At 49.1% G+C, this 19,413-nt stretch overlaps 1 protein-coding gene across 3 annotated transcripts in view; it reads left to right on the forward strand.

Moving 5' to 3' along the window:
* The first annotated feature begins 204 nt into the window (after positions 1-204).
* The window catches only part of LOC149337428 (putative ATP-dependent RNA helicase DDX43), a 41,128-nt gene continuing 21,919 nt past the window's right edge, over positions 205-19,413 (forward strand). For 2 of the 3 annotated variants that reach the window (XM_089553439.1, XM_089553438.1), the window contains exons 1-6: positions 205-393; positions 679-856; positions 1,858-2,009; positions 3,636-3,824; positions 14,148-14,273; positions 15,216-15,297. In XM_089553439.1, the coding sequence (XP_089409565.1) occupies positions 705-856; positions 1,858-2,009; positions 3,636-3,824; positions 14,148-14,273; positions 15,216-15,297 (701 nt within the window). In that variant the 5' untranslated portion in view covers positions 205-393; positions 679-704. The remainder of the gene's footprint in view (positions 394-678; positions 857-1,857; positions 2,010-3,635; positions 3,825-14,147; positions 14,274-15,215; positions 15,298-19,413) is intronic. The other variant, XM_089553437.1, reaches the window with a different exon arrangement.

The raw sequence follows: 19,413 nt of genomic DNA on the forward strand, positions 1-19,413 counted from the left end.
ATCTAAAGTGTGGTCACAGAAAATTGACTGTTTTAAGCGGAAACGGCGGAGGTTCGCAACAAGTGCAAATAAAAAGAACTACTTCTCTTACAGCCGTGAAGTAAAATTCAAAATATTCAGCCCCAACAACCCTCAATTCCAATGTTATGACGTCAACGTGATGTAGCCGTAAGCGCACGTTCTATAGGCTTCGTGGCCCAATCAGCGTGGTCCGCGTAGCCTCCCAGGTACCGCTACACGCCACACCGCCGCACTAGCCGCAGTTCGAGAACCTCTCGGATGTTGTGCGGTTGCGTGGTAGTAGGTGCGCGTTCTAATGAGGTTCAACAGGTCCAGTTGGAAAGGATAGCGAAAAGTTTCCGACTTGTCTCATCACCAACGCTTAGGCAAACTGTGAGTTGAACATCTGTCTTTGAGTGTCATTTGAATGGCGTGCGTCTGCGGTCTGCGCTGTTGCGCTTCGTGCCATGTGACAGTTCACCGCACGAGCTTTGCATGTTCGATTTCCGTGAACGCGTGGCGTTTTCGTTCGTGAAATAGCAGCGTGCACAGAGGCACGGCTTTGTTTTCTTGTGCAAGGCTGGTGCGTTTTATCTAAGATTCTTTTTGGTTAGTATTCACCAAATGATAGCTTGGCGTTGCGTTGAGTGTCCTCACCGCGTCTTTGATTTGTTTCAGGTCATATAGAACCACAGCCACTTGGCATGTCTCGGACTGTCGACCCAGATCAAGCGCAGTTCGAAGAAGAAATCTGGATTGAAGAAGAATGCGTTCCCCCTCCGCCACACCAGACCTATGAAGCTCCGCGTTTTGGTGGCCGAAACGATCGGGCTGGAGGTGCCGACAACCGGGACAGGTAGTTTCTTTGTGGCGATTTTGGTACCTCGTGCAGGCTTAAATACGCCTTATTTGCCACAAAGGTTCGAAGCTCGAGTGTGCTACTCATTCGTTGTTGCGCTTTCCGCACATGTAGCGTCTCTATTTCGTCGAGTACGAAATGTGCCGGCTTACTTGTTTTTTTGTTGCTGCAAATCAGGCTGTAATAATTCAGTGAAAGTAGTTTACTACGACACAGCGCATATTTCCAACCCTGTATGGTTGCCTTTTGTTTCTTCCGAATGCGTTGCCACATGGCTGAAGCACCTGGGCACTGGCCCTCATTTCAATTGTCACTTGTGAACTCGGCCATAATTTTCTCGTGCTAGATTGGAAATGATCAGTGACACTCGCTCATCTACGCAAAAATCTTGTCTAGCGATTTGGCTTTTATGATTTGTTTTCATGAAGCAGTTGACCAACTTGTGTCAGATTTCCGTGCTATAAAATAGCGGTTTGCTGTTGCTTGTGCTGAGGTGTGATGTCATTTTAAAATAACCATGAAGGTGAAAAATGGGGCAGACATGTGCACAGTCATTGCGTTTTTCTATTTATCTTATTCATGTTTTAACCAATAATTCAGGGGTAAGTTATCACTATGCCCAACCTTTAACATTCATGAACCGTAGGGCACCCACGTAATAAGATGGGCAAGCTGGTAGGGCTACGCAATTAATATAACAGCCTAAGAGTCCTAGCTACACACACGGAGAACTAACCAGGTGCTGTGGCCACCTGGTTTGTGTTCCTTGTGGGTGGCTAGGTCTCCTGCGCTGTAATATTGTGCAATATTAGCTGCTCATTGAGTGAAGAGAGTATATGTTAACAACACTGTCATTCGAGTTCTTTGCACAGCATATCGTCTTGGACAATTCATTGGCAGGGGTTACAACATGAATGTGCATCCCTGTGTCCAAGGGACAGGGGACGAATAGATAACCGCTTGTGTTCTTTTCAATTTTCTTCCTGTCCCATATTTAGAGGACCTGGCAGGGGCCGTGGCCGTGGCCTATTTGCCACGGAAGGCCGTGGTCAGCGATCCGACGGTGTAGGGAATTGGAGGAATGACGCCGACGCAAATACAAATACCGAATTGATTGTTGTTCCGCCAAAAGATATTGGCAAGATCATTGGTGAGTCTGCGCTGCTAACGTGAAGATTTGAGCAGATTTTAATTATGACACTTGGGTGCGGTTGTGGAGCATAATTGTCTTTGTTTCTTTTGGTCAAATGCATGTTAACAAATTGATGAAGATTTGCTAAGGTTTTTTTTCGTTTTGTACAGTTTTGCTTTTGCTATCATGAGTTAGGGGTAACATTGTAGAATTCAGCAAAAGGTAGCACTAGGACTAATGAAGGGCTTTTCTATGACTTTGTTTCATGTGTGCTGTTGTCACCATAGGAAAAGACAGAGGGGTAAGAGAACAAACACAGGCACTCGCTTTCCAATCCCCAGTGCTTCCAGGTGGCCTAGTGCTTGGCTTCACTGGGGGGGGGGGGGGGGGGGGGGGGTGAAGTACTAGGGACATGGGTCTCTGACCTCACCTTGAGTGAACGAAAACGCCTTATGGCATGGCGCTCTTTGCCCACAGATGCCCTTGCGGCATGAAAATTCATCATCGTCGTCATAAACATCCTACTAAATATTTCCACCTGTCCTGATGAAAAAACCTATGCATTACAACCAAACCCAATGCTTCGAAACTATGAAACCAGAAAGCAGAGAACATACAAAGACATAAAAAGAAATGAAGGACAATTTAGCATGGTTAGGCCAAACGCGAATAAGGTGCACTCTCACTTCGCTTTTCACTTTGGCTTCGGTTGAAGGCTTCATTTCATTTAAGGGTTCATTTAAGAGGACAGTGCGATAGTGGCGTGTTGTGGAGCCATTGTTTAGGATTGAAGTTGGCTAAAGGCGGCATCTAAAGCACAGCGCGAGAGACTGGCTGTTCAACAAGCGAGATGTTAGGCTGTGGTGAATACTTAGTGGTCTAAAGCAGTGGGCAGCGAAGCTGTTCTGAGTGGGTAGTTCATTGTTTGGACTAGGGATGCGGAGGCGTGAAGGGGAGAGGGTGCAGGGTCGCTACATTTTAGGAGCCCACTCTCGATGGAACCGGGAAAAAGGACTGTATCCTTCACTTTTCTGCCTAGAATCTGCTCCATTGCCATAAAATGTTGTCCATGAGTATAGCGTGAAATCAGAGGCGACTGGCTAGCGCCTTTGTGAAGTGGGATTCACCACGACGTCATGTCAATCTGTCGACACCACTGGCTGGAGGGCATGTTTTGAGGGGTATTTGCTGCTACCTTCTTGACTTATATTCTACTATAATCAATTACAGCTTTTCAAATCACTGTTCTGAACCAATAAGAATCGAAGAATGGGGAAATGAATGGATTGCTAGGATATCTATGTAAGAAGCAAGCAAGTCTGCTGGTCCTGCCAGTGGCGCGTTCTTCTAGTTTTTCAAATGATTTCCTGTCTACAATGAGCACTCCAATTTTTTTCATCGCTAGCAAAACATTAAAAAAGTTACAAATTTTCCGTTCTGTTTTTCTTGGCATCAAAAGGCTAATGGTTTCTTTGAAATACGTTCTGAACCAAGTCATCTAGCAATGTAAACATGGGCTGCAAATTATAAAGAGGAGAGTTTCATCACACTGGCCGAATGCCTAGCAGAGAGGGTCATTTTTTGACAAACCTGTTTGTGTGTGACATATACCCAAGGTAAGCATTGTGTTGCATCTGGTTACAGGCAAGGGTGGCTCCAAGATACGGGAGCTTCAGGATTCGAGCGGTGCACGCATCAAGGTCTTGAGGGATGAGGATGATGGCGGCTACAATAGCTGCCACGAAGCCAGAATTGAGCTTTCGGGCCCCGATGAAGCCCGTCATAAGGCACACCAGCTCATCGAGGAGCTCATCTATCCACCTGGAACAGGAAGTATGTAGCAGTGCCCTTTCTCTCACTTTGAGAACTTTAAAAAATGAGTTTCAGTGACAGCAAGATGAGTCCCAGTTGCAGAACCTGAGGTAGATTTGAGGAGCGACATGCCTCCACCCTGATGCGAGAATTTTTTATGGGCAACAACATGTGAAGCCCCGCTTTATGAGGCAGAAAATATCAGACGTGCATTCTGCAAATGGGACCGGCCCCTCCGAGAGTTGCCCGTAAAGTTGCCTCGTGGTAGCACGACTACCGGTGACAGGATGTGGGAAAGTTTGGCTGGGGAAATTCTGGGCTGGAGTTACGATGGAATAGCTGGGCCGTGGACACCTTGCTCAGAGAGGCTACATGGCCAGCAAGCAAACAACGCTGTGTGCTATAGCTGTGTGGTTCTTGTCGTTTGCGTGTGCCTTATTACATTTAATTTTTTAAAAACACATGCTACTTCCTAAACCATCTGAGGTGACTGCATGTGAATGATGCATCTTATAAGCCATCCAGAACATTAGGACCACAACATATGTTTACTTCATATGTTTACTTCATATGTGCCAAATTTGGTTGATGTAGGATCGGTTAATTAATTAGAGGCAAAAAAATTCAGCGGCCACTTTGACTGTCTATAAAGTGCGTGGAGGCGAAAGCGTTCTCCGCACCACTTTGCCTGTGGCCGCAGCGGTGGCTCAGTGGTTATGGTGCTCGGCTGCTAACCCGACCGACGCGGTGGAATTTCTTTGGAGAAATTCTAGAGGCCCGTGTACTGAGCGATGTCAGTGCACGTTAAAGAACCCCAGGTGGTCGAAACCTCCGGAGCCCTCCACTAAGGCGCCTCCAGAGCCTTAGTCGCTTTGGGACGTTAAACCCCAAAGCTAACCAAACCAACTTTGCCTATTTGACACTGCTGACGTCACCACTCGATGACGGCACATATAATTGATGACGAAGTAATAACAAATTACTAATCAGTGACTAATTACTGATTAATGACTAAATACTACTCAACTGCTAATTAACGACGCTTAAGCTTCGCCTTTACGTGCGGAACGCGACAGCGTGTTGTAGGAGTCCACGGAACACCACCACCCGTTCAGCACGCTGCCCTGCCCTTTGAACGCAACGCATTTTCAGGAAAGGAAATGGCGCAGTAATTCTTTATCATCTCGGTGGACACCCGCACCGTACAGGAAGGGAAGGACGCCACCACCCGTTCGGCGCGGTTCCTTGCCCTTTGAACGCAACGCATTTTGAGGAAAGGAAATGGCGCAGTAATTCTCTATCATCTCGGTGGACACCCGCACCGTACAGGAAGGGAGGAACGCCACCACCCGTTCGGCGCGGTTCCTTGCCTTTTGAACGCAACGCATTTTGAGGAAAGGAAATGGCGCAGTAATTCTCTATCATCTCGGTGGACACCCGCACCGTACAGGAAGGGAGGGACGCCACCACCCGTTCGGCGTGCTGCCTTACCTTTTGAATGTTACGCTTTTTGACGAAAGGAAATGGTACAGTAATTCTGTGTCATCTCGGTGGACACCTGAACCGCACCGTGCAGGAAAGCAGGAACGCCACCACCCGTTCGGCGTGATTCCTTGCCCTTTGAACGCAACGCTTTTTGAGGAAAGGAAATGCAACTCAATAGGGGCATCGAGTGTTTCATTACGCCGGCCAGAGTACATGTACTCAGGCCCATGCGGGTCCTCCGTACGACAGAGATATCTGTCGCAAAGAGTGTCCGCAAGTTGCGCCGTCGTACCTTGATACCCTTGCAGAGCCCGCCGGAGCTGCTTTTGCGTCTCACCTCTCGTTTGGGAGGGGTCGATTAGACTGCGAAAGAGACGCCACGTCCCCAATTCAAGCTCATCTGATGAGCTGCGGCGTCGCAGCATGCTATCCAATTTGAATCTTTGTTCGGCAGCATACGCTGCAGCCTTCTCTGTGAGTTTGGCTATGCGGTCGCGTAATTTGCGATTAGTTTTCTGCTTTTTCCACCGTTTAGTTAAGCTCCGGCGCGCCTCTCACAAATGCAGGAGGTGGGCGTCTATTGCGGGGATCTCTTCGGTGGTTTGTATTGTTCTGACGTGTTGTTTCTGAGTGAAAGTGCGGTGAGTCGGAAGCCTTAAGCGTGGTGGTGCTACTTGAGTCACTGATGTGTGGTTATATTAAGCTTCGCCGCTAAGAGTGGAACGCGACAGCGTCTTGCAACGCTGCCAGGGAGTCCACAGAACGCCATCGCCCGTTCGGCTCTACGGCTTGCTCGTCCGTAAATTGGTTTTGAGGAAAGGAAATGTGTCTGTCTCGCATATCTCGGTAAACACCTGAACCTCGCCATAACGGCAAAGGAGGAAGATGGGAGTGAACGAAGACACCGTATTTACTAGACGCGCCTTTCTTCATTCCAAACCATCCAGCTGGCATGGCGGCACTCCGGAGGCCCTAGTTCGATTCCCCAACTCGACCAATTTCCTATACTCGGTTTTATTTATTTATCTGGTCTGACTAGAAAGGTTAATTCGGCTACTTGGTTAATTAAGCAATTAACTAACCTCAGTCACACTTACTTGGACCACCACTATACCATCACTTTAATTAGTAGCATGGTTACTAGCCAAAGTACAATTGGTGCGTTTGAAATTCGCGCATTGTGACGTCACGGCCATTTCGGCCAAATGAAAAGCGTGACATATCTGTCGACAACTTCTGCTTACAACGATGAGGCATTAAAGGCTTCCGCCGTAAAAGTCAGTTAGCCGTCGAAATAACCATGGGCGTCGGTATCATGGTGGACGTCGAAACAGCCTTGCACATCAGAATTGCGGGACAATACGCAACCAAGCCGGAAGAATGTTTGAAATAGATTAAAAAGTGATTAGTAAATGTTAATCAATCCAACAGAAAAGTAATGCTTGATATGGAGTTATTAGAGGTGAAAAGTCAATTAGCCGTAAAAAGAGCTACGGACGTCGATAGAGTGGGGGGACATCGAAATAGTATGAAATGAAAAAAAATGGATTAAAAAAGAATATAACACGTTTAAGAAGTTTGAATTGATGTAAAAGTAAAAAATGAAAATGATAGTCCCAAGTTAACCAAAGAGAGCCAACAAGTGGGAACAGGCGTCAATGCTTTCGCATTAACCGAGTGCGGGCCGCCGCAGTGATCTCTAACGTTTTTTACCCTCAGGAACGAAGCATTATAGAGGGATTGGGTGAGCAACAAGTGTTAGGGCATATGCAAAATAAAAAGGCAAAGGCTGGCAACTCCTGATCACACAGCTTTTGACAAGGCATTTTTTAATCATGCATTATCATGGGTGGAAACATTGCTAGAGGGAAGGAGATTCCAATGCTGTGGTATTTGTGGTGAAAAATAATGGTTGCTAGGTAGTCTTCACAAATGGTGGTGTCATTGGATTTGTACTTCTGGTGCAGTGATAAGTTTCTTTCATCAGAAAACCTAGCTAGATTGGGCGGTGTTTTTCAAGAGAGAAAACCTAGCTAGATTGGGCGGTGTTTTTCAAGAGAGTGTGTTCCTAAGCGGTGAGTACGCTTGGTGCATCCAGCGTGAATTCATGAAAGTTGGTTATTGCAGCTGTTAGTTTAGTTTGTTTCTTGTCACGTTTTTTTTTCAGTCGGCAAAGCCGTAGAAACTAAGTTATCATAGCGGGATGTGCCTTCCAAATCAAGATGCGACTAAAAAGTGTTGTGGTGTGTAGATATGTATTAGATTTTAATTTTAAACCCTTCATGTTGAACAGTGGATTTATTAGTGGTTCACGGCGACCAACGCACGCAGCGGTCAGGTCGAAGCAAGACAGCAGAACCAGACGAAGGAAGCAGCCACAGCACGAGACTCCAATCCTGTGGTATTTGTGGTGAAAAAGAATGGTTGCTAGGTAGTCTTCACAAATGGTGGTGTCATTGAATTTGAACTTCTGGTGCAGTGATAAGTTTCTTTCATCAGAAAACCTAGCTAGATTGGGCGGTGTTTTTCAAGAGAGTGTGTTCCTAAGCGGCGAGTACGCTTGGTGCATCCAGCGTGAATTCACGAAAGTTGGTTATTGCAGCTGTTAGTTTTGTTTGTTTCTTGTCACGTTTTTTTTTTAAGTCGGCAAAGCCGTAGAAACTAAGTTATCATGGCGGGATGTGCCACGAGACTCGCGCCCGAACCACCAGCGATGACGACGAAGTGCGGCACCGCGGAGACGTCCTCTTCTTCTTCTTACAATGGCCCCGGCGAGAAGGAATAGCCATCCTGGCGACTTACGGGAAGAAACAACAGGCTGGTTTTAGTACGGTTTGAGGCGGCTAACGAGGACGACCTCGCGACCACGACGGCGGTGGTCCGAGGAAGGTGTAACTGGCTCAATGAGGTAGTTGACAGGAGACGTGCGTTGAATGGCGCGATAGGGGCCATGGTACTTGATGGAGAACTTGCTGTCGGCAGGAACCCAAAGCCAAACGAGAGTCAGTGGAGAACGTCGGGGCAGGCCTGGCACTGTCGTGCACCTCTTTGCGGTATCCTTGTGTGTCGGAAGTAAAGGTGCGGGCCAGCTGACGGCACTCTTCAGCTTTGTGGGCAATGTCGGAGATAGTTGTGCATTCAGACGGATCGGGTCGGTAGGGTAAAATTGTGTCGATTGTACAGGATGGTTCACGGCCGTATAAGAGGAAGAAAGGGGAGAAACCTGTCGTCGCTTGTTGGGCGGTATTATACGCAAAAGTCACAAAGGGAAGTACCTGATCCCAGTAGGAATGGTCAGAACGCAACGTACATTGCGAGCATGTCGCCCAGAGTGCGATTGAATCGCTCCGTGAGGCCGTTTGTTTGCGGATGGTAGGCAGTAGTCGCACGGTGTATGGTTTGACATGTTGAGAGGAGCTCTTGAACTACCTCTGACAAAAATACACGGCCCTGTCACTGAGGAGCTTCCGAGGTGCGCCGTGACGGAGGACGAAGTGGTGCAGAATAAAATAAGCGACGTCACGAGCCGTCGCCGTGGGAAGGGCAGCTGTCTCGGCATAACGGGTCAGGTGATCGACGGCGACGATTACCCATCGGTTACCGGCTGGAGTGCAGGGAAGTGGGCCATAAAGGTCGATGCCGATGCGGTCAAAGGGGCAAGCGGGGCATGGTAAAGGTTGCAGGGGACCGGCCGAGCGACAAGGTGAATCCTTTCGTTGCTGACAGGCACCGCACGATCGAATGTAGCGGCGGACAAAATTGTACATTCCACGCCAGTAGTAGCGCTGACGAAGCCGGTGGTATGTTTTGAGGACACCAGCGTGAGCACTTTGCGGGTCAGTGTGATGATGGGCACAAACGTCGGAGTGGAGATGGCGTGGGATAACCAGTAACCATTTTCTGCCGTCAGGGTTGTAGTTTCGGCGATAAAGGAGACCATCGCGGACGGAGAAATGGGAAGCTTGGCGGCGGAGAGCTCGTGGATATGCAGCCATGGTAGGGGCATTGATGACATTGAACAGGGCAGAAATTCAAGGATCTCGGCGCTGCTCGGAAGGCATATCTGAGACTGTGAGAGCGGTCAGGGGAGGGTCTCATGTGGGAACGGCAGGCAGGGACACCGGCGACCGAGAGAGAGCGTCGGCGTCAGAATGCTTGCGGCCCGAGCGGTACACAACACGGATATCATATTATTGAAGGCGCAAGGCCCAGCGGTCGAAACGGCCCGACTGATCTTTGAGCGTAGCGAGCCAACAGAGGGCGTGGTGGTCTAACAACGTCGAACGTGCGTCCGTACAGGTAAGGACGGAACTTAGTGATCGCCCAGATGATCGCCAAACACTCTTTTTCCGTAACGGAGTAGTTTGGCGCGGCTGGCATAAGCGACGACGTATTCAGAAAAACCATGCTTGCGCTGGGCGAGTACCGCACTGAGGCCGACACCACTGGCATCAGTGTGGAGTTCCGTTGGAGCATCGGGATCGTAATGACGAAGAATGGGCGGTGATGTCAAAACTTTGCGGAGCTTCGCGAAGGCGTTGTCGCAGGCCGGTGTCCAGGAGGACAAGTTAGCGGGTCCATTCATGAGCTTTGTTAGTGGGGCGATGATTGTAGCAAAATTACGTACAAACGACGAAAGTAGGAACATAGGCCCACGAAGCTGCGCAGCTCTTTGAGAGAGGCCGGTTTCGGGAAGTCAGCAACGGCGCGCATCTTCTCAGGATCGGGGAGAACGCCATCTTTACACACGACGTGGCCGAGGATGGTGAGTTGGCGGGCGCCGAAGTGACATTTTTTAAGATTCAGTTGAAGGCCGGCACGAGCAAGGCAGGTCAGCACCTGGCGGAGACGATGCAGATGGGTGGGAAAATCAGGAGAGAAAACCACGATGTCGTTCAGATAACACAGACAGGTCTTCCATTTGAGGCCACGCAGCCCGTTGTCCATCATTCGTTCAAATATTGCTGGGGCATTACAAAGGCCGAATGGCATAACGTTGAATTCGTAAAGCCCATCCGGAGTGATGAAAGCGGTCTTTGGGCGATCAGCTGGAGCCATGGCAACTTGCCAATATCCGGAGCGTAGGTCAAGCGAAGAAAAGAATTCTGCGCCTTGCAAACAGTCCAATGCATCGTCAATGCGTGGGAGTGGATACACATCCCGACGTGTGATTTGGTTGAGACGTCGATAATCCACGCAGAAGCGTATAGAACCATCCTTTTTCTTGACAAGGACAACGGGAGACGACCAGGGACTACTTGATTCTTGAACAACACCGCGGTGGATCATGTCGTCGACTTTTTCGGCTATGATACGACGCTCTGTAGGTGACACACGGTATGGGCGCTGGTGCAGAGGCGGGTGAGTGCCTGTGTCGATGTGGTGGGAGACAGCCGTCGTCCGGCCCAAAGAGGCTTGCGGCGTCTCAAATGAAGACCAAAAATGGTGCAACAGCTCAAGAAGCTGCTCGCGGCGGCGTGGCTCAAGGGCAGTATCAATAGAACAGGCGAGAAGATCACGCTGAAGCGGGTCGGAAGCCACATTAGCAGGGGTCAACGCATCAACTTCGCAAGCAGATGAAGGGTCGGTAGCGTCGAGGTCAAATAGTAAGTCCACAGGCTCAAAACGGCCAACGCACTCTCCACGAAGCAATGTAACGGGGTAAGAAAGGGCATTGAAGACCAGAAGTGTGCTGGCACCTTTGCTCAAGTCAAGCACTGCGAAGGGCAGTGAGATACGGTGGCGGCAGAAAGCAACGTCGGAAGGCAAGAAGAGAACGGTGGCGTCGGCGGTAGAAGAGGCAGAGAGAGGAACGAGGACAGCGCTAACGGGTGGGATAGTAGTGTCCTGAGCGACAAGGAGTTTCGGGACAGCACGAGGACCCACGTCATCAAAGGCAGCGGCGGATGGCAGAGCGCATGGCACGGAAAGTTCGACGTGAGGGCGGGCGCAGTCAATCATGGCATCATGATGAGACAGAAAATCCCAGCCGAGAATGACACCATGAGAACAAGTGGTGAGGACGATGAATTCAATAAAATACACATTGTTCGCAATTATTACTCGGGCGGTGCAGAGAGCTGTGGGCTGGAGATGCTGTGCGGTGGTGGTACGTAGCGACAAACCGCAAAGAGGCGTCGTCACCTTGCGAAGAGAGCGGCAAAGTTTTTGGCTAATAACAGATACGGCGGCACCAGTGTCTATAAGCGCTAGCGTCGAAACACCTTCCACGATAACGTCAATAACGTTCGCAGGGAAAATAGGACTTTGACCGTCAGCGGAGTACGCAGTTCGTGCCTCGGGAACTGCGGCGGTTAGTTTCCCTTCTCGGCTGAGGAAAGTCGGCGGCGCATGGGCGAAATGGAGCGGCGACGGGGCGAAGGTGAGCGACGAGACGAGGAAGCCTGGTGGTCAGAAGGTTCAGGTGGCGGCCCCGGTGGAACTCAGAGTAGGGCGCCGAATAGGTTATTCCAGGATATTCAGGCCCCGACAGTGACATGCGGCGTCGACAATGGCGGGCGACGTGTCCGGGAATGCCGCAAGCAAAACATATGGGGTGGTTGTCCGACGTGCGCCATGGCGAGGTAGGCGGCGCAACTCTACCTGCAGTGCGTGGCGAGCGCATGATGGCCGAAGGATACGCATACGCCGTGGGAGGTACTGGGTGAGCCACAACTTCAGCGTAGGTGCGAGGCGCCGCCACATTGGGGTGCGGCGCGAAGGCGTCAGGATAACTCAGCTGCGCAGCACTCGGGGCAGGTGGAGTTAGGGCAGCCTCAGAAAGCACCATCCCGTCAGCGACAGGAGCTGGAGGATGGCCGGAGGGAAGAGCTTCCGAGACCTGTCGCTGGATTTCATGTCTGAGCTGCGGCGCCAGACAAGATGATGGTTCGGATAGAGAGGGTAGGAGAGATAGCTGGCGGGCAACCTCCTCGCGGACAAATTTCTTGATTTCGGCGTTGAGGTATGAGGAGTCGGATTCCGCGGCCAAGCCAGCGAGCGACGCGTCAGCGGGGTGGCGAACCGAAACGCGTTGCTTCCGTTGCTCGTCGAAGCTGTGGCATAGTTCGTATACCATTGCGATGGTGGTCGGACTCCTCCGTCATAGATGGGTTCACTCGTTTACATAAATCGACTATGTCCTCGATGTAGCTGGTGAAGCTTTCACCGGTCCTCTGCGCTCGCGAACGGAGACGCTGTTCAGCGCCAAGTTTGCGAACGGCAGGGCGGCCGAATACTTCGGCAAACGTAGTCTTGAACACGGACCAGGTGGTGATGTCCGACTCGTGGTTCCGATACCAGAGCTTGGCGACGTCAGTAAGATAAAATACGACGTCGTTAAGCTTCAGAGCGTCGTCCCACTTGTTGTGCCGGCTCACCCGTTCGTAGGCTGACAACCAATCTTCCACATCTTGGTCGCAGCTGCCACTAAAGATAGCAGGGTCGCGTTGACGTGGGGGACCAGAACAGGTGACAGATGGAAGCAGGTCGCAGGAAGCAGGAAGCAGGGTCGGGGGCTGCTGGCTTGGGTCCTCCATGGGAACGGACACCGTGCGACTGTGGGGTTCCAGGGCGACGTCGGGGGTCGGGATCGTTGCACCCTCCACCAAGTGAACAGTGGATTTATTAGTGGTTCACGGCGACCAACGCACGCAGCGGTCAGGTCGAAGCAAGACGGCAGAACCAGTCGAAGGAAGCAGCCACAGCACGAGACTCGCGCCCGAACCACCAGCGATGACGACGAAGTGCGGCACCGCGGAGACGACCTCTTCTTCTTCTTACAATGTGTATGATGGACACTGTTCTTTGCTTGTTTTAGGATATCCGAATGTTTCAAGAACACCACAAGTTCTGACGCCTTGCTTTTTCGCCCATTTTTTATTGCTGGCATGCGCAGTGGACCGAACTTTTCAAGCACACTGTACATACCGATTTGCCTTTTCTGTGCTCTCCTTTGAAGTGGGAGTATGTAGCATTTTTTTTTGCTTCAGAGAAAGGCAGTGTTCATGGGGAAATGTTTGCATGTGACACATCATGCATGGAGATACAGCCCGGTCGAGCGTATGCAGCCCAAGAGGTTTTCTTGTGAGGCCTGCAGCATGCCTCATCATTAAAAATTTCACCAGCGCTGCGGCTAGGAACAAGAACAGAGAAGGAAGACAAGGACGACAAGGACAAGCGCTTGTTCCTAGTCGCAGCGCTGGTGAAATTTTGAAGATGTACCAACTAGCTCAAACCACCATTTTGCTCCAGTTCATGCCTCATCATGTGTCGCAAACAGCCATAATATCTCGTAAGAGGAATGGCTTCACGTCCGCAATCTTTCCAATCTTTCTACAGCTAGGACGCCATGCTAAACAGCTTAGAAGCGAACGCCTAGGGCTGTAAACTTTTGACGGGGCTGTACCAATAAGTGTGCCTTAAATTTAGACATTACAGACAAACATATCAGAAAGAAATGATTGTTTTAATATGTTATAGTCGTACAGGTTTTTGATTGAATCCTTATTTACACCATTGGCCGTGGCGGTCGAATTTCTATGGAGGCGAAATTCTAGAGGCCCGTGTACTGTGCGATGTCAGTGCACGTTAATGAAACCCAGTTGGTCGAAATTTGCAGCGCCTTTCACTAGAGCGTCTCTCATAGCCTGAGTAGCTTTGGGACGTTAAACCCCATAAACCAAACCTTTATTTACACCAGCTTGTAGCTTATGCTGATGAGAATCGGCGGCTGCTCCTTCTATGTTCTAAAGTTGCTTCTGGAGAAAGCTGGTAAACAGCACAACTGAATCTTTGTTAAATATTCTTATGTGAGCTTCCTTTTGTTCACTGTGGTGTGTATCCACTCCTCCACTGCAGCTCGCTTCAGCAAGAGAGAGGCGAGCTCGAGTGAGGCTGGCTCGAGCGAGGACCGACCGCTGCCTGTCATTGACTGGGCCAGGTTGATAGCAGAGAGCGACGAACAACGGGAGAAGCGCTGGTCATGTGAGTGCAGGTTTTGTGGAGCTGCTGCTTTCCTCTTTTGCAGAAAAAGTGGCGGAGGGGGCTCCTTGTTGGCAAGCTTGCGGTTTTTTCCTAATAGTCTAGAGAATAAAAAGTACTTTGGGCTGTTATCTTTGAAGAGCTGCTTTTGAAATTAAGAATTTATTTATTCGATTGGAATTTTTCTTAAGATGCATTTCGAGGGATTTAGCACTATTTCAGGCTTGTCAGAAATACGCAGTGCACAAGGGTCTCGCTCGGCTTTCCTGATTGGGGGCGTATAGTTTAAAGGGCTCCAAGATGTTCAAAACTTTTTCTAACTATTGAGTGTGGTTGCATGTTTGCATTTTAGTGGAAAAAATGAAACCTTTGTTGATTAAATTGAACGTTCTGTTTTTATTTTAAAATGAATTTAAGCGCACAAGAACACGCACACAAGAAGAGAAAACACACGGGACAGGTGCTAACCTCATCTGATTGATTCGCAGGTAAGAGAGCAAAAACGCGGGCGTTAAGGGGTGGAGGGACACATTTGGCAGAGCATTGTGCCAACTTCAGACCGTGAGAGCCGCGGCTGAAGGATATAAAGATACTTGGCAGAGGCGGTGATAAGACGGCACGTGAACTATTAAAAGCCTTTCACATCAGGAAGAGGGGGCATTACTGTGTGAGTGATACGTCTGTTAATCTTTTGCAGGCAGAGTACAAGTATCTTGAACGTGTATTGTGAACTGACGATGTGTTTATTTACTGCGCATGTCTCCTTTTATGTATATATTTTTTTGCTCTCTTACCTGCAAATAAATCAGATGAAGTTAGCGCCTATCCTGTGTGTTTCCTTTTCCTGTGTGCGTGTTCTTGTGCGCCTAAATTCATTTCAAAATAAGCTCGGCACCATCTAGCCCAAAAGGAAGTTTTGTTAAATTTGTTTTTACCTCCTTGCAGCCCTTGCACCCATCGTCAAGAACTTCTATACTGAAGACCCACGCGTTGCGTGTATGTCTCGAGCGGAGGTGGAACAGTTCAGGTGAGTTCGTGTTGGCAAGGCTGAAACTGTGGGTTTCAACTCGCATGATTGAACTCGCACCATATTTGGAGCAAGAAATGAGAATGGCGCGTTGCCTAAATTCTAACACATGGCATGCTTGAGTTAGGTAGAACCTCTTGTTATGACACAATATGCCGAGACTGCTGTTGAAAGGATTACAGGCTGTGTCTGTTTTTCACCTTTGTTCTAAAGGAAAGGGTGAAAATGAGTGTAGTCGATGACAGTAGTAGGTGAAAGGAGGTTGGCTCGGTATTTTTTTGACTGCCTTAGAACGCTTTTTAATGCAGTACAGCCCTCTGCTAGGCTCCCAAGTGCTGCGTTTTCCTGGCTGCTATGTTTTTGTGAGCCAGTCCCGTCCGAGCTCCCATACATACCCATGCTGTTACGTCGCAACTGTGTCAAGTTTCCCTCATGATGCGTCGCGAATGTCGTTCACGAAGGGGATTCACTCCGTGCCGGCATTCTGGCAGTCAATACTTGGCTTGTGCGCAGCGGCGACGCAGCCAAAGCGAACTCCATCAGTGTTTGGCAGCCACCGTGTTCGGCAGCTTGAGGCATGCGGCACCTATGGTAACGCCGCGCACACTTATGGGTGGTGCGGATCTTGCGGCCGTTTGTGCAGTTGAATCACCGTTGATGCGTAAGCACAAATGACCGAAGGCATGAAAACGAAACTATGCCGCGGAAAATGCCGCGTTGGCAGCACTGTGCGGGGTGCAGTTGCGCAGGCTGGCTCAAAGGTGTGTTTGTCGTGCGTGTTTTTCCTTTTGCCTGTACCTTAAAAATGCAGTTCCTGGGTTCCAGTAGATAAGGATTATGCAGGATTAAAGTGGGCGCTGTGAAAACGCCGTGGAAGCACGCACATGTCCCCAGACTTCACTCGCTCCATTCGCCGTCCCTCTTTGGTTCTGCCTCCTCTCCATCAACAGCTCCTCGGGCCAACTGAGCCATCGCAGGGTGTTTGGGCCATCCTGTGCATGCGAATGATCGCAAGAGCTACAAAGCCCTGCATGTAAATTAAGAGATAGTGTTGATAATTTGGTCACATTCCTCACAATCCCTTCTCACCGCTACAAATAAGTTTCTGAGAATAACCAATTAGAAATAGTTAAAAAAGTCAAAAGCAAGAAAACCGCAGCCGAAACTGGCTTTTGACACCAAATGATGAGGTCACTTGTGAAGGATTGGCTGGAAGGAAAGTGACTTGAGCTGTGTAAAAAGCCTGGCAAGAATATTAAACACGGATGGCGTAACTTGCTTCATGCTCAAGCTCAAGGTGAAATTGAAGCATGTGGAATGCTGCTGTCATTTTTTGTTTTTTTTTTGTTTTCTTGCTTGTTAGTTTTGACTGCTTTTTACTTGCCACGTGGAGTTTCTTGCGGCACCTGCATCTCGTTGGAAGTGAAGTGTACTGAGGTATATGGGCTGATGTTTAACTTCAATCAAAATAATCTGGCGCTGGCACAATTAACGTGAATGTTAGACTAAATGTCATTATTAAAGCGCATATTTTACCTACCTCTTTTATAACGCAAAAACTTGCTGCAACACAACTGTGCTATGGAAGTATGCGCAGCAATGTTTATTAGCACCCAAAGGGCAGTAAAATGCATCTGTCTAGCAGGCGTGGCCGCAGAGCTTCCGCACCTTCAAGAAACTCCTTCACCCTGGCGCCCCACTCGGCAGGAAATGGCTGCATTCGAAAACGGCTCTGAATTCTGGTCTGTGGGTTTATTTCCATGTTGATTACTTTTTCTGGACATCGAAGTTTGTGCTTCAAATGTTGCGATCTAGTATAATCTCATTGATATGATCGCTGTTGATACAAATCCGTGAAATTCTCTGGCCGCAGTGCACTGTATACAGTATGCAGAATTTCATGTGTTCTGAAAGTCTCTTGAATCTCTCTGGATGCTATGAACGCGCGAATTCCGACTATGCCCTTGAGCACAAAGTCTTGCCCACTCATCGCCGGTGTACAATCGCCAGTCGCGTGCTACACATCATTGGCAGCGGCGCATGGGCGGACATAAATCGTGTCAGCTGTAAACTGATCTATATGAAGACATTTCCCTTGCTTCTGCATGCGATGCAGATTTTATTCATTTCGGGTAATGCGAATATTTTTCGAGACCCCCACGGCATCTGTATCATCGAGATTCCATCGTATTGCCTTGTTGTCCAGTAGTGTTCCAGTACATATTTGCGAACTGGCTGTATATGAAGTCGTGAATAGCATTTGTGGTACAGTCGCGAGCAAAAAATATTAGCACAGATCATTGGCGATCAGAATTCGTATATCTCACCACGCGGCGCTGCGATACGCAGACCTGTTTCTCGGGCCGTTTCCATGTTTTGCAGCCTAGGGGGGGGACGGCAGGAAGTAAGCTTTATCAAGCGTGCACCGCCCGAGCGTTGAAGTGCCGACCCTACGTGACTGTGCATGCGGCATTTATTTCGGCTCGGTTATAAAGCAAAGATGGCTTCTTTTATTACTGTTTTTTTATGTCCGCGATGGTTTGACAAAAGGAACTCGCATGACCAATATCTGATAGCGCTGCTTTTAACCTAGTAATTCCGCTGGTCCGTGGTAGTCCACTGAACCCTCCTAATACTCTAGAATGGGAACGGCCCGGCACTCTCGTTATCAGCCTCTTCGCCACCCGCAGCGCCACTCGTTGTCATTCCGGCTCTCTGGTGTTCCGTCTCGTGTGCTAATCTTTTTTACCCGCGACTGTACATGCAGCAACATATATGTTCCTAGGTAAGTCTAGAAATCCCTTTGCAATCACATAAATCCACCATATTACTGTCAGTTCCTGCTGGATGATGCTCAAACTCAAAATATTTTTATCCTCGGTATCATAACAAGGCTGCTTTGAGAGACGTGGTGCATCTGCATGCAACCCTTTTTGCTCCATATGCATGCTTACCTTGTGGTGGTGATTATGCATGGCCACTGTTGTGAGGCTGTGGAACACACCTACATGCAACTGTTAAAATTGCATGATCCCGCCTACTCGTGTGTAGCACCATCAACGCCTTAACACTGAGCCACGGAGTTGACTCAGGCGACACAAGGTTCGCGCGTCCTCCGAAAATGGTGCATGAGGAGCGGGACGCAGTAAAGATTGTGATCATGTGGGCTTTCTTGCGACGAGAGCTGGGGCAGCTGCTTGCCATTTAGAGCTGGTAAGTTGTGGCGAATAAAAGGCAGTCCTGGCCTTCAGCTGCTGCTGCTGCTGCTGTGACAAAGGGGTGGTGCCCGGAGTCCCGGTCGGTGCGAGCATTGGCCTGGCCTTGAAGAAGACGATGTGCTGATGAATCTTGCACCATGGACCCCAAAGGCCAGACTGACGACGTGGGCGTGATCACTTGGGGAAGCTTAAGTCTTGGGACAACTTGTCATAGATTGGAGGCAGCAAGTATAGAACACTAGCTTTAGAATGTTGCTGGGCTGATGGTCGAGCTCGGACTTGTTCATCATCAGTCCATTCGTTTGTCTGAGATTCAAGCCTGTCAGCTTATCCACGACCTCCTGAGCAGGTGTGATGCTGCTATAGACTATGAGATGGCAAACTTGATTTGCAGCTTTTAAAAGGTGCTAATACTTCATGTACTCTGGCGCCGCCATGGTGGCTGAGTGGTTATGGCACTCGGCTGCTGACCCCAAAGACGCGGGTTCGATCCGAGCCGCGGTGGTCGAATTTCGGTGGAGGCGAAATTCTAGAGGCTCGTGTACTCTGCGATGCCAGTGCACGTTAAAGAACCCCAGGTGGTAGAAATTTCCGGAGCCCTTCACTACGGCGTGTCTCATAATCTGAGTCGCTTTGGGACGTTAAATCCCCTCAAAACCAAACTTCATATGCTGTGATCACCTTCCCTTGGTAGCATTTGTGTTGAATGTATTTGTGTGAGACAGCACCTGTAATGCTTTTCATCATTGCATAACAAGCACAATTCACAATTTTTATGTTCATGCAATGTTAAGGGACTTTTTGTTGGCTTTTGTAAATGCATATATTCGGTTAAGCTTTTCTAGTTTTCGTATTCATGCAGACTTATAAAATACTGGGTACTGAGAGGATGAGGCAG

This window comes from Amblyomma mixtum, chromosome 7, assembly GCF_055824585.1.
Source record: "Amblyomma mixtum isolate Tamu chromosome 7, ASM5582458v1, whole genome shotgun sequence".
Classification (NCBI taxonomy): domain Eukaryota; kingdom Metazoa; phylum Arthropoda; class Arachnida; order Ixodida; family Ixodidae; genus Amblyomma; species Amblyomma mixtum.